At 42.2% G+C, this 15,215-nt stretch overlaps 1 protein-coding gene across 1 annotated transcript in view; it reads right to left on the bottom strand.

Moving 5' to 3' along the window:
• Positions 1-15,215, bottom strand: part of SLC26A4 (solute carrier family 26 member 4) — a 52,959-nt gene that overhangs the window by 14,354 nt on the left and 23,390 nt on the right. Inside the window, exons 8-15 of the mRNA XM_012746050.2 lie at positions 13,037-13,184; positions 12,007-12,120; positions 7,922-7,999; positions 7,685-7,780; positions 6,442-6,548; positions 3,632-3,701; positions 1,211-1,303; positions 101-196 (exon numbers count right to left, since the gene is read on the bottom strand). Coding sequence (XP_012601504.2) covers positions 101-196; positions 1,211-1,303; positions 3,632-3,701; positions 6,442-6,548; positions 7,685-7,780; positions 7,922-7,999; positions 12,007-12,120; positions 13,037-13,184 — 802 coding nt within the window. The remainder of the gene's footprint in view (positions 1-100; positions 197-1,210; positions 1,304-3,631; positions 3,702-6,441; positions 6,549-7,684; positions 7,781-7,921; positions 8,000-12,006; positions 12,121-13,036; positions 13,185-15,215) is intronic.

The following is a 15,215-nucleotide window of genomic DNA, read 5'->3' as shown; positions in this document are numbered from 1 at the left end:
CACATCTGGATACCAAAGGGGATAGATTTAATTTTAGACCATCTAACTGCTTTCATCAGAGAAAGGACAGAATTTAAGGGGGAAAAGAAAGATGTCTCACCTTTGTTGCCCTTAATTGTCCATTTTTTATGAGTTTCTGTATTTTCCTCAGTGCTTTCAACCTCTTATTATATACTCTAATGGCATCAAATCCAACCTTTGGAAATAAATGTCAAGTTACTTAAAATGCCTATTTCCTAATGCATATTAAAGGCAATTGTTATCTGGAAATGTTACTTCTCAAAGGGTATATTCCTTGAGACATCCAGCAAAAAAAATAAAAGCAAGGTCTGATGGAATAAATCCTCCTCCACTACCAAGCCACCCTACCCCCACCCAGACACTCAGGGAAAACAGTAGCATCCCAAAGGCTCCAAGACAGTAAAAGACAAAACAGCAAAAATAACCTTTAAGTCTGTGCTTTCCAAATTTCCCAAATTTCACAGAGCCATTTTGTTATTGCAAAATCTATGAACATTCCTCCAAACCAGTTTGCCCTGAAAATCACTTAGGGAAACACTGATCTAGAGGCAAACTCCAAGTTTGAAGCACAGCATGGTATTCAAGACCAGAATTTCCTACTTATCTATTCCACTACCACTTCTTACTCTTTGTTCCAACTGGGCAACCCTCCCCATTCTAAACATGATGCCATTCTAAACAAATGGAGTTCTTAACAAAAATAGTGAACTCTTAACACTTACTGTCCATACTGCTTGTTTGGAACTTACTCAAATTCCACCTGGATGCTTTTGTCTGGCATAGTTATTGCTATCTGGATTTTATTATACATGTTTTTTCTTTCTTTTTTTTTTTTTTTTTTTTTTTTTGAGACAGGGTCTTGCTCTGTCACCTAGGCTGGAGTACAGTGGTGTGATTACAGTTCATTGTAACCTCTACCTCTTGGCCTCAAGAGATCCTCCCACCTCAGCCTCCCAAAGTGCTGGGATTACAGGCATGAGCCACTATGCCCAGCTCATGTTTTTTTCTGTCCCTAAATAGATTGTAAATTATTTGAGGGCAAGGATGTTATGTTATAATTCTTAATACCCCACACAAAGAGAATAGGGGAATAGAGCCTCATTCCCAATTGGAGTCCAGTAAATACTGGTAGAATGAATGAAGTCCCAAAGGAGGTTAGAAACCAAAGTCCTAGGGATTAAGTACTTACTGTGGACTTGATACATTTTTTAAAACCATCGACGTTGCCGTAAAAAATAGGACTAGAAAATCTAAGAATCTTCACTCCTTCAGGTTCTTCAATCTGGCATTGGAAAACAATTGAGATTAAACAATTTCAGGCCATTTGACGTGAAGAAAAAATAAAACCTCAGGACCCCAAAATGCATTATGCCAAAGGGAGAATGGTGCCTGGGAAACTGAGTCATGAAGTGCTGCCATCCTCTCCCTGACTCAACTCCTCAATGAGGCACAGAGGGTTTTTTTGAAGAATGGTGGGGCTTGGGTTATGACAGAGCAGATTTCTGTTAGCATGACGGGTTATGGGAGGGAGAATGGAAGCTCGGCTGGCAAAGGCGGTCTTGCTATGCACATAAAGCCTCAGGGGTAACAGCCCTCGGAGAGAACAGATGGTAAATGTTTCTGTTCAGACCTTTAAAGCTGTCAGACTCTCAGTTAATCTTTCCTACCTCGGATAGGAGGACCTGGCTGCATTAATGGAGATTCTCTCAGGATGCAAATTTCCCCCTCACGAGACAGCTTTGCAGCATTATTTCTGCCTGCCGGCATCCGTCTCAAAATATGTCAAAGAAATGTATTTTGGGAGAAAATATTTTTGATTTCCTTCAGCCCTAAACCTTTCAAGATATAGCCCCCTATAAAACAAGCACAGGCCAATTATAACCACAGGACTTCAGCCTGAATGAATTCTTGAACCTGAGTTCTGTTCCTCTTCACACCTGACAATCTTATCTCCACAGATGCAGACCAAGGACAAGGTGAGATCAGTCACCCTTCTGCCCACTCTAGTCCTTGACTATTTCCTCCACTCCCTGTTTCAATGTTCACCTTGTCTTATGTAAAATGTAATTTGCTGGCACTACACTTAGAGCTCCACAAGAATGTAAGTAACCCTTTGCCTCACTGTTCACCCCTTACCCCTCCTTTTTTTTTCCTGTATGCCTTCTTTCCCTAAATACTGAATTCCCAACTCCCACAGAGAGCCCAGGCTACAGGTGCTTCTGTGGTTTGTGCTTTTCCTAGGTGTGTCCTCAGACTTTGGCTTAATAAATCTCAATTGAGTGTGACTCTCGTTTTCAGTCACTTATTGTTTAAGTTGTCAACAGCAAAGAAAGAGCCAGATCACACCTGCTCAGAGGAGCTTGGCACCAGGCTCAACCTTTCTCGGCAGGGAGGCAATAGGTCACCAAAACGCATGGACCTCCACAGTCCTACAGGAAGTCAAACTTAGAAAGGGCTTTAGAAGGCAATTATTCAACCCTCTGATTTCCAGATGAAGAGACTGAGGCTCAGAATGGTGACGTGATATTCCTCAAGTTAATATCACTAACCCTCTCGATTTTGTGAAAATTCTTTAAAAGCAGCAAAGAAAACAGTAGTAAAATAAAGGAGATTTACCGGAACTGAGGCCTGTAATGTCGTCTGCTTATTCTTACCCTGATACACAATGGCCACACGAAAAATAGAACCCACAAATCACAGAATCAAAGCAATTTTAGCCTAGCTGCTTCAGATGAGCAAACTGAGGCCCTGAGAGGCCAAGTGATGTGGGCAAGGTCTCACCAAGATGGCACCTAGAACTCAGAACCCCAAACTCAGTCTAGGGTTCCCTACCCAGAGCCAAAAAAGTCTCTAAAATGATTTTTAGCTCTTGATGACACTTGGCTCAATGTAACAGAAAGATTATGGAAATAAGTAGCAGCTCCTGAAATTCCAGGTTCAATGTCCAACATTTCTTTAATGTTTAAAGGTAAAATTAGACTACAAATTCCTAGGTTCACATTAATTTTTTTTTTTTTTTTTTGCTAAATTTATGTTTTCTTAATTTACTTTCTCTGCTTTTTCATCTTTGTTTCCCCTAGTGATCACTAAGCAATTTTATTTGCAGGCAACACAAGCTCATCAGTGGGATGTTTAATTTCTTTGTTTTTCATTGCTTATATCATATATTATTTCTTCCAATTCCAAGGATAAAGCAAAATGTCAAATAAGGTCTTAGTGACAGAGAACTTGAAAATCTCTTGTCATAACTGAATAAATATTAAAAGGATTTCAGGCAATTTCATAGAAGAATTATATTGCAGAGAAATAAAATTTTGATTAAACATCTGGAAATAATCTAATTGCCTATTATTTTTAAATCCCTCCTACAATGATTTTACATTAAAATGATATCCAGCTAGTATGGACAACATTCATATAAGCCATGGAGGTCAGAAGGTACACTGAGTCAAAAGTCTTGATGACACCCCCTGTGGACTAATGGATTTTCCCAATAGAGGTCGTCCCGTTCAGCTACCTTGTACCAGACGTGCTAAAAGAGAAATATGCAACTCCTGAGATTCCAGGCTCAAAAACCCAAGTCCAGCCAATATCTCACAAAGGCACTTACATTTTTGTAATTCTTGGTACTTTTGTAGATATCTGTGCTAGGGATGCTTCCAAGGCCATTCCATGAAGGACTAAAAAGAAAAATCAAGGTCAAGATTTTTTGGGGGAACAGTCATATTTTGGAATAAAAAGTTAAAAACAAATAACAGCTACTAAGCAGCCCATCATTCTGGTGTTTTGGACTCTGTCTCTACTGCGGATGACATTTTGCTGTTGCTAACTCTGAAGTGAACAGCTGGTGTTTGTGTGGAAGTGGGGGAGAAGGAGAAACTGTGCCTCTCTTTTGATGGCTGAGAGAAATAATGAGCATCACACTTTCACGTGCACAACACGTTGTAGGATGAGCAATGAGCTTTCCACACATGTGAAATCTTATTTAAGCCCCACCATAACCCTAAAAGGTCAGCAGTATTATCCTTACTTTCATTACTAAGTGAAGTGAGGTTCAGAGAAGTTAGGAAAGGCCCAGAAGTAAAGGACAGCGCAGCCCCTGATTCCACCCCTGGGTCTTTAGTGCCTGGCTCTTCTTTGTGACTTTCGGCAACTTCCTGATGAAGTGTGGAGAGTCTGGTGGGGATCAAATTAGTCTCTTTTTATAGAAATAGGAGCCTGGGAGGACCAGAAATAAGCCCTTCCCATCAACCAGACTGCTGATTTCCTGTTGCTGATGGAATCAGATAAATTTCATGATTCTTCAAGTATGACTAGGGTCATATTCCTGAAGAAAGAGTATCTGTTTGCAGTAACTTTCAGCATTGTGTTCTCCAGATCAACATTATAATTACTGGAAATTAAATACTGTGCAGGGTACTGCTTTTTGTTGGCGAAAAGCCTAGTTACCAAACCAGTAGCTAAAAATCTGCTACCAGTTTTTGCTTGGCTTACTGTGTTGTGCTGATTTTTAACTTAAAACGCATAAGCTAGTCTCTCTACAAAACCTTTTTTTCCCCAACCACACCTACACAGGAAAAAATAGACACTGAGGCATAATACAGCATGAGAGGTAGCATCTTCTAAGGACAGCGTCTGAGTTATTTCCTAGCAGCCAGTTGGGCACTTTGGGAGCTGGCGAACTTTTTCATGCCCCTGGGCAACCGTTTCAGGGTGCCAAGGCAGAAAACACAGCATTTTGGGTAAGCACCAACATGCCGGGGTAGGGAGGAAGGGCAGGAAGGAAACTGGCTGGTGGGAGAGGTGAGCTTATGCTAAGGTGGAGACATCTATGTTGATGCTTTTCCAGGTTTCTTCTTCCTTCATGCCCAAGTGCAGGCAGAGAAAGGCCCAGAAGTCTGGAAAGACAATGGCAACACTGAGGGAGGGAGGGAGGCTCTGTTCCCCCTCCCGGCCCAGGAGGCATGTAGCTAAAGCCTCTCAAGAGCCAAAACAAAACCAACCAAAACACCACTTTCAGGCTCCCTCGCCTTCCATCGCTGGCTGTTTTTCATTATTTAAGTCGTGCATTTGCTGCTTTCACTCTGCATATGAGCTAATGATGTTTAACTCATGTAATGGCGTGGCTTATTGGATATATGCCTTGTTTGACAGATTTGAATGGATTCTGGCTATAATCAACTATTTTAAAGTTCTCCTGTGCTGGGTTATGTAACTTTTGGGTTACCAGCTTTAAAAGAAAAACAGGAACTATAATAGAGTTAGCAGCTGTCTTGTCCCAAGCCTTAGAACCAGTGCTTGACACACTTCAACTTATTTAAAAGAAGAAACTATAGGCAGGGGACAGTGGCTCACACCTGTAATCCCAGCACCTTGGGAGGCTGAGGTGGGAGGACCCCTTGAGGCCAGGAGTTTAAGACCAGCCTGTGCAACACAGTGAGACCTCTGTCTCTACAAAAAATTTAAAAATTATTCATAGCTGGGAGTGGTGGCCTGTACCTGTAATACCAGCTACTTGAGAGGCTAAGTCAGGAGTGGAGGAAAAAAAAAATTTTTTAAGAAAATTAAAATTAAATTTTTGTAGAAAAGGAGCCAAGAAATTGGAAAAGGCCCCGGAAGTTGGAGCTTGCAGTGAGCTGTGATCGCGACACTGCACACCAGCCTCGGTGACGAGGCAAGACCCTGTCTCAAAAACTGAAAACAAACTAGAAAGCAACCCCAATCTTTGGCTGAAGTATATATCTTTTAGTCTTACAAGGAAAACACAGCAATAGATCAGGTGACTAAGTGCATAGATTTTGGGATAAAATACATCTGGGTTCAAATCTTAGCTCTTCTACTTACTAGCTGTGTGACCTTAGTGGAGGTTCTTACTCTTTCTGAGCTTAATTTTCTCACCTGTATAATGAAAATAATCAGACCTATTCATAGGATTTTTTTTTTTCTTTTGGAGACAGAGTCTTGCTCTGTCACCCCAGCTAGAGTGCAGCTATAGGTATAGCTCACTGCAACAGCAAATTCCTGAGCTCAAGGGATCCTCTGGCCTCAGCCTCCCTAGTGCACGCTTTGGGCTACAAAGCGTGCACCACCACACCCGGCTAATTTTTTCTATTTTTAGTAGAGACTGGGTCTCGCTATTGCTCAGGATGGTCTCCAACTCCTGACCTCAAGTGATCCTCCTGCCTTGGCCTCCCAGAGTGCTAAGATTACAGGCATGAGCTACTGTGCCTGACCTATCATAGGATTTTTTTTAAAAGTCAAATAACATCTGTAAAGCACTCTGTGCTTAATTCATAGAATCATTCAATGTATAGTAACTACAATGAAAGAAAGTGGTTTCACTACATTTATCAAAACAGCATAAGAAAGCTCAGGGTGTGTTGTCCAGATTATAGGAAATCTGGGTTTTATATTACTCACAATTGAACTCTCAAGACCACAGTCAACAGTCCAAATATAAGGCCAGCTAGTAAACCAAGGTCCAGCCCCAGAATGATGGACACTATACATGTAAACACCCAGATAACCTAGAAAAAAATGGAAATGAAAAGAATTATATTAATTCATGAGGCACCATCAGATGATAGACTACCTGTAAAAATAACATCAACTATCCACACACAAATTATAGCTTTTAAAAAATATCATAACTTCACTTATTTCATATTTAAGTAGAAACTGGCCTTCCTAATTAATACCAACTGTCCCATTTATTTTTAAATTTTTGAATAGGCAACACATTTGCATGGTTCAAAAGGGAATTTACATACAAAAGGTTATACAGTGAAAATGCTTGCTCACAACTCTCTCCCTTCTCCACCCATTCCCAACCTCCCTCTCTGCCTGTATCCTCTTTTATTCTGTGTGTGTGTCTGCACTTTTCCCCAGCATTTCTATTTTGGTCTCTTTTCGACTTAACAATTTGCCTTAGAGATCTTTCTATATCAATATGTAGGAAGTTTTCTCATTCTTTTTATCGGTCAAGGTTTAAATTACAGCAGAACTCTAAAGGACTTAGCTTCTGGTTTTTATAATTCCTCAGAATAGTTGTGAAGGTTACCTTAGTCAGAATTAAAATCAGCATGAGTTTTTGTAGTTTGTTTTTGTGTTGTTTTGTATTTTTAAATTTATTTTATTTATTTTTGAGACAGAGTCTTACTCTGTTGCCTAGGCCAGAGTGCCGTGGCATCAGCCTAGCTCACAGCAACCTCAAACTCCCGGGCTCAAGAGATCCTCCTGCCTCAGCCTCCTGAGTAGCTGGGACTACAAGCCGGAGCCACAACACCTGGGAGCACTCTCGGCCTCCCAGAGTGCTAGGATTACAGGCGTGACCCATCACGCCACGCTCTGTTTTGTTTGTTCTTCTAATCTAGGGTTTTAAAAATTTGTTTGCTTTTTGGCTGCAAAATGCCAAGGGTGTATAAATGAGCCTCATATGGGATTCTTGCTGGAAACGGATCTTCCCAGAGATACAGGATCTTCACAAAATGCAGTTCACGTGGAAGAATTTCATGGCTTTGGTTTATCCACACAATTCCAATTTCTGCTCTGGGATTCCCAAAGTGCAAGTAAGACTTAGGAGACAGGGAAACATGATGATATGGCAGGAAGCATATAAGAACCAAATCTTATTTCAGGGAAAAATGAGCGGTGGGTGACTTACAGCATCGATCTTATTCTGCCTCCACAGCCGAGGAACATCACGCACCTGCATAAACATCCCTTTCAGGTTGGCAATCACAACAGCTGCCAAGACCGACTGCCAAGAGAGACAAGGAAGGCTGTGTTATTCAGGGGAATGGTTTTCCATGTGATGATTTTTAAGGCTCCTGTTATTTCTCTGGTAGCAGAGTGGTGAAGGGAAGTTATGCGATGGGTGTGCGAGGAAGCAGGGTTATACCTTTTGCAAGGGTTCCAGAAGCTTCCCCAGGGCCACAATGGCGATCATGACAATCCCAGCCGAGATGATGCCAGCAACCTGAAAGACACACACCTCCCATGAAGAGGGCTCATCCCCCCTCCTGTCTTCCAGCTTGCTGGCTGTGTGAGAGCCTGTTCACAGGCTCACTTCATGCTTCCCACTTCCCCCCTTCTGCTCAATACTGTTGACAGAAATGAGAATTATTTGCTCACACTCCATAAAAATGGCATATATACATATACATATATATATATATATATATATGTATATGCTATTGTCGCGCCCGCCTCGCCAGCAAGGAAGACGCGGCAACCGGAGTTCTTCTGACAGCGCTTTAATGGGGATTGCTTAACTGGTTACATGCGGAGACGCCGAGGCGTTCTCGGCGGCTGCTTATAAAGGCAGTAAGTACACTGGGCATTGTCTGATTGGATAAGGCACTTGGAAGGGAGGAGACAAACTCTGCACATGCGCTGAGCACTTGTTTGTCAGACTAACAGCAGGGTTTGACCAGGAAGCGGGCGCCATCTTGGAATGGCGTTGCCACCGCGCCCCACATGCTATGGCAGAGAAATTAAAGAAAATCTGGAGACTGAGCCCACTGAAGTAAAGCCTGTTTGACCTGATTTCATTTGGATATATTATACCCCTATCACCCTGTCATTTTGCTGTCAATTCAGGAGGCCAACCTAGTTATTTTCCATGCCAGGAAACAAAGACCACCACCCTTTCCCAACAACAGACATCGTGGCCGTATTCTTGGGAAATAAATCCCCTTGGCATGTACCTGATTCTTCTGCATTACCGATGCAGCAGCCGTAACAGCAACTCTGGTGACACTTCGTACTTGTAACACACGGTTCCCATAAAAGTCTCAGAGAAAATAAATTTACCCACCCTATAGCAAATTCAAAATGCCACATTGGCACATGGAGAGGTAGGGCAGCGTCTCCTGCTTCCTCTGAGGATCCCTTAGGGGCAGGCTCAGGGCCTTGTCCCCAGGCAGCCCAGAACAGTGGCTTCAGAGCTACCCGGCCATAGCAGGGGTAAAAGGAAGCTTCAGGAATTTTACCTTGGCTGGCAAAAAAAAAGCTCTCCTAAGATCCGTAAAGTTAGGAGAGAGGCTGAGGGGGTGGAAACTATTCTCTGGTTTGATTAGGTGACCCAGGAATTCTCTGTGGAGACAGCTGGGGCAGGGCCAAGGTGAAGACTAGAAGCTCTGAAACAAAGGAGAAAAGGAGACAGAAAAGCCAGAAGCAAAGCAGTGAGAGAGGAAAGCCAGGGGAAGGTTGTGCTGAGCACAAGCACTGCCTAGAACAAGAGGTCTGACTTAGGGAGATGGACAGACACAGCAAATATAACTAGAAAATTAGAGAACTTAATTGGAAAGCATTCACTCCACCTGGCAAATGGATCATTTATGTTGGAATTGCAGTTGGGTCAGCCTGAGGCAACACTATGTATTTGACATACTAAACGTCTGGCTCACTGTTCTACGCTTTTCCTACCATAACACCTACAGGTTCCCAGTACCTTGGTGAGCTTTCCCCTCTCCTTACTAAACAGAGAAGCTGATCTCCTCCCTCCCTCCTATTCCCCCTTCCCTCCCCTCCCCTTCCTGCCTTAACATTCTTACTTAACCAATTTCCTGAGCCATTTGCATCCCAATGGATGTAGGACTCTGTGCCTCAGTGAAAGATATGGAGATTTGGGGACAGGGGCCACAGCGAGCTGCCAGGAGAGTGGCCACCTACTTGCCAAGTATATGTAATAAGTCGTCTCCATTAATGGGGCCAAGGCTAATTTGGTCACTATATTAAAATCTGTAAGGGATCAATTATTTGTACTTATTTTATAAGGCTCATTTGTGAGAAACTCTAGACTTTATATTTACAAGCAGATTCAATTACTAGAAAATCAATTAGTCTGTTAAGTGCGGGGTAACGAAAGCTAGAGAGCAGTTTGTAATCAGACTTACTTTTTCATGGGTCAGTAGGAGTCAGATTGGGGGAGAGAGAAAGAGCAGGTTGCAATGTTTAGTTTTTCTGTAATCTGTACATGTGCTGAGACCAATTAATGTCCACCAATGCTCATTCTTCCATTCATTCATTCAGCAAATATATGCCAGGTGTTTCTTATGTGTCAGGTACAATATATGTATCATAGGTACTAAGATGCTATTCCTACCTTTAGGAGTGTAACAATGATCATGTGCTAGGATGTGCTAGGACTTAACACTTTCTTATGTAATCCTCACAACATCCCTATGAGATGGATACAATTATCATGCCCATTTTATAGATGCTGAAACTGAGGCTTCAACATAAGAGAATACACAAGAAGCCACATGGGAGAAGAGGCGCCAGTTTATTTGGCCAGGAGTCCCTGGATTTTGGTTCAGGTACTTAGACTTTTAACCCTAGAACGTTAGTATACATTTCAGCAATTAAATAGCAAGACATTTCTGCACTTGTTTCATTCTTCAATCCTGAAATCCTGGCATCCTTCATTCCTAAATATAATACACTCCAGTGTGTGGCTGGGGATATTAGCTTACCAGAATACCATTATCCCCCCAAGCCTGTGCCAAGGAGGTCACTTTACATGGGCATTCTTACTGCCCATGGGCTTGGTGCGGCCAGCCCAAGCCTCCCTTGAGCCTAGAGGCAACAGCAGGAGAACGGACACCAGCGGTTCGGGATTTGCCTGCATCTACTTAAGACCACGCAGGCAGGACAGCTTGTCAGTGCTCTGTCTCGGATGAAAGCAGCAGAAGTGCATGCTGTTGACAGCTGGGGCCCAAAATGGGCACAGCTTTGGAAATTAGCTCTGACCTCTTCCCCTGGGTCACAGGTCTCTGATTATGCTTCCCAGAATGGGCTGTATTATTTTACTTGCTCCTGCAGAGCTGGAAATGTTTTGTTGTTTTTTTTAATTTTGTTTTAAAGAAAAAATTCTGAAAATTAAATTTTTGTTCAAAAGAAGCCAAAAAATTGGAAGAGGCCAATTCTTCTGAGTCTGTCACAAGATCCATCATAAATAGGAAAAGAGCATCACATGCATCATGGGGACGATTCCAGCTCTCCCTGGGCAAGCCACTGTCAGACTCATTAGTTTCCTCATTCTCTTTTATACTTATTTGTGTCTCTGCCTTCATAAAAACCCATCTGAAGACTCTGTGGTGTGTGCTTTATATGATGTAGTTGGGTTTGTTGTTCTCTGTTCTAATCCCAATGTACTGTTTACTCATAAATAGTTGTTCCTGTGTTGGGAGGATAAAACCCACACGGCATAACAGACAGAAACAAATCCTGGGTCTGTCCCTTGTCCCCAACCACTTGGTTTGGCATATCTGACTCTGTGTCTGTCTGGAAAGGGTGGCCTTTGGGAACGGCTCCCCAGCTTCCTGACTGCCGATGGGGGATTATCCAGAGATTAACCGGGATGCTGGTTGTTTTTTTCACCTTGTAAAGGCAACAACTGAAAACCACATTTAAAGGGTAAGGTTGAACTCACACGTTCAGAACTTTAGGAAAGAAAAATATTACTCAGGAAGAAATGCCAAAAATGTTACAACAGAAATATTCTTGGCTAGCAAACTGGTGTTCTGTGGGACCAAAGGCCTCTAGAGGAAATCCCTGATCGTTGTAAAGGAAATGTGAACAGAGCTTTTCACTTTCCTGAAAATATAATAACTCCCCAAGCCGTGAAGTGCTTTTACTAGGCCCTCTCTCTCCTCAGGTAACAAGTTGATAAAAATCAGCATTCTTTGTTACTGATTCCTTGTCAGTTGTTATTGACCTTGAAAAGCAGGTAAGCATAGCTATATGCCAGGTGAGCACTGACACAAAGAGATTTGAGATTTGCTGTATCAGAAAACCACAAATGTTGTCTTTGAGGAGGTTTTAGATGAGCGGGTGGAACAAGAAAGCCCAGCTGAATCGGATCAGGACACGCAAGTCCCAAAGGCTAATTGTCCTGCTCAGTTCCTGTGCAAGCCTCTCTGAGCTGCCACCCCCTGACTTGCTCTTTGAGATGGATATCACCAAGCTGTCACTTCATACCTGTGTCTTTCCTCCCGTGCTCTCCTGGACAGCGGTGCGGGACAGGGCAGTGGTGGCCACAAAGCAAGAGAAGAATCCCGAGAAGATGTTGCTGATCCCGAAGGCAATGAATTCCTAAGGGAGAGACTGGATGACAGTGATGCTACAAATAGAATAATTGCAAGACCCTCGCTGAGTATTTAAGGAAGTGCATTAAGAAAGCAAATTCCCAAACCCACCCTGCCTGTTGGTCCAACTTAATTTTTTACCATTAAACGTACCTGGTGGCCTCGTAAGACATCAGGAGTTTGGAGTCCGACTTTGTGCAAGCTAAGAGAGGCCTCACTACTCTCAATAATTTTTAAGGTTGACAATAGTAACTGATCCTTTGCGAAAATGCCTTTTCACTGCCTGGTGAGTGGTGTGTCTGCAGTTCTCACGTAAAGTATTGAACATTGCTGTGAAGGGTATTATGACTGGCAGAGCTATTATTGTGCTCGACTACTAATCGTTTAGCTGCTGTAAGAGCTATGCTGTGTCTTCAGAAATATACAGGTACAACACTTGCAGATTTGCAAGCATTGTGAAATCAGCTTGCCTGGCAATGTATCATATGCCCACAGAAACTGCTTGGGTTTATTAATTGTACAGTGAACCGCCTCAATTTAAAGTGATCACAAATATCATTAATGATGTTTGTTGCACTGTTTTGTTGTATTATAGCTGCCATTGAAAATAATTACCAGGAGACACCGGGTTACTTGAAGAATTCTTATTCTGACCTAATAGGTTAACTTTGAATGTTATTAATGACCTGACTGAATTTGCTCTTTTAAAATTAGGATGACTTCAACTTATTTTTTTGAAGTTTGCAAAGTGATGTAGCATGCATATTTCAAAGTAACTTCTAATTAGCAAGCACAAGAGGGAAACCAACCCAATAAGGGCAGATGAAAGAATCCAACCTCTTCTTTAGCTGACACCAAAATCTTTTATGTTTTTTTCTTGTTTTCAGCCCTATAAAACCAGTTCAGCAAAAGGGTGACCATACCTGGTTCCCATCGATGGCGTAATCGTACTTGGTGGCGTATACTTTTCCTACTGATACTGCGATAGCATAAGCCACCACAGCAATGGAAAACGATGCAGCCAGCATCTCAGAAAACAGGCTTACAGGTGGAAGTACAGGAGGCAAAAACCTAGTGAGTTTTTAAATGAAAAATGCTGTGATGATTTGACCACAATTCTCTTTCCCACCTCACCAAATGCTATACCCACTCAGCCACATTAGACATGAAAGTACTTGGCCAAAGAGAACAAAAGGCACATGAGAAACATAAATGGTGGCATCCGCTTTTACTTTTTTTTGGAGACAGAGTCTCGCTCTGTCACTCAGGCTGGAGTGCAGTGGTGTCATTATAGCTCACTGTAACCTCAGACTCCTGGCCTGGAGCGATCCTCCCACCTCAGCCTCCCAGGGTGCTAGGATTATAGGTTTAGCCACCACGCCCCACCTGCTTTTACAATTTTTAATCAGAAGTTGGAGCTATCTCTCTGGCTGCTTTCTTTTCCCCCTATTTGAGTGCCTAGATATGCTGCCTCTTCTATACCTCTGACAGGAATAAATCTGTTGTTACTGATTTTTTAATATCATACAACCCCATCCATGCCATTTCACACATTGGTATTTCTCCTTACACAATTTCATCTTAAAGTTCTTTGGATTTAAAAGATATTCTAGCCATAATGTGAGATTTAGTCTGTATGAAGAGATGTCAGGTCTGTTAAAGAGACAAAGATACATGATGCTAAAAAAGCTCAGTGGAAAATTCATATCCTAAGAGCTATAACATTTAAAATCTTCTTGAGGCCAAAAAAGACTAAATTTATGTAATCATAACAGTGTTCTGCAGTGACTAAAATATCCCGATGATTGTGGGGTCAAATGACTCCTCTTTGACAAAACCAGAGCTACTCTACAACCATATAAAGAAATTAACCTACAGGTTTATAATCATGAGGTTGTCCCCAAATATGAAAATTTGCAGATGACCTTCATGTACCTATATCTTGAAAACTATCCATATGGTGTCATTCCAGAGCTCTCTAGCCACAAAAAATCTCCCCCACCTACCTTACTTATGCCAGAAGTTCCTTTAATAGGAAACTACATTTTCCCCCTATAGTTAGAGAGAAGTGGTAAAAATAATGTAAAAGTAAGATTTTTAGAGAAATTTAGACCCAGCAAGCATCCTATATATTGTTGAATTTACCTCTCTCATTTTTGTTTTGTTTTATTTTGTTGTTGCCCAGGCTAGAGCACAATGACATTATCATAGCTTACTGCAACCTCAGACTCCTGGGCTCCAGTGATCTTCCTGCCTTAGCCTCCCAAGTAGCTGGGACTACAGGCGCACGTCACCATGCCTGGCTTTTTAAAAAAAATTTGTAGAGACAGGATCTTGATATGTTGCTTAGGCAGGTCTTGAACTCCTGGCCTCAAGTGATCCTCCAACCTCGGCTTCCCAAAGATTACAGGAGTGAGCCACAGCACTCAGCCTCTCATTTTGTTGATAAAGGAACTGAGACCCAGAAAAGTGAAGTGATGTGCTTGAAGTCATTTAGTAGGTCCAGATGTAAATGTGAGATATTAGATGATTTTCTAGGAGCAAGATCTGTCTGGTTCTCTGCCCTTGTAGCCTTCCCCTACAGGTTAAATTAATCTTCAAACTCCCTTTCTCCTCATATCCCATCCTACCCCACAGGCAGGCCCTGAAATAAACCCCATCTGTAGGCAGACAGGATGTTGCAAGCCCGGATCCAGTACTCGAGCAACTCAGCATCACATCACTTGCTGGTTTGGATCTGACCTTGGAAGACACTTCTTAAAACCAGGCTCCTGACTTGCTCCTGAGACCCAGTCAACTCTACTTTAGGAAACTGGGGCTTTCAGGATAACTTTCCAGTCCTGAGAAGAATTTAGTTTTGGCAGCAGCCTAATGCTCATTGCCTGCCTGGCTGCCTAGTTCTCCAAATATTATCTGATCCTTGATTATCTAGGGTTCCGAAGTGTAGAGTGCGAAGACTTAAAGTCAAAGGACCGGAATTGCTCTGCAAGTGGCTTTGGGTATGTTATTTAAGCCTACTAGGCTCCAGGTCCTCCACTGTCTAATGAGGGCTATATACTCTTCTCAGACGGTTAAGTGAGGTATTCCTTGTGTAAGTAGTTA

This window comes from Microcebus murinus, chromosome 9 (assembly GCF_040939455.1).
Source record: "Microcebus murinus isolate Inina chromosome 9, M.murinus_Inina_mat1.0, whole genome shotgun sequence".
Taxonomy (NCBI): domain Eukaryota; kingdom Metazoa; phylum Chordata; class Mammalia; order Primates; family Cheirogaleidae; genus Microcebus; species Microcebus murinus.
Note: the sequence above shows the minus strand (reverse complement) of the source record. Positions and strands in the feature narration are given on the sequence as shown.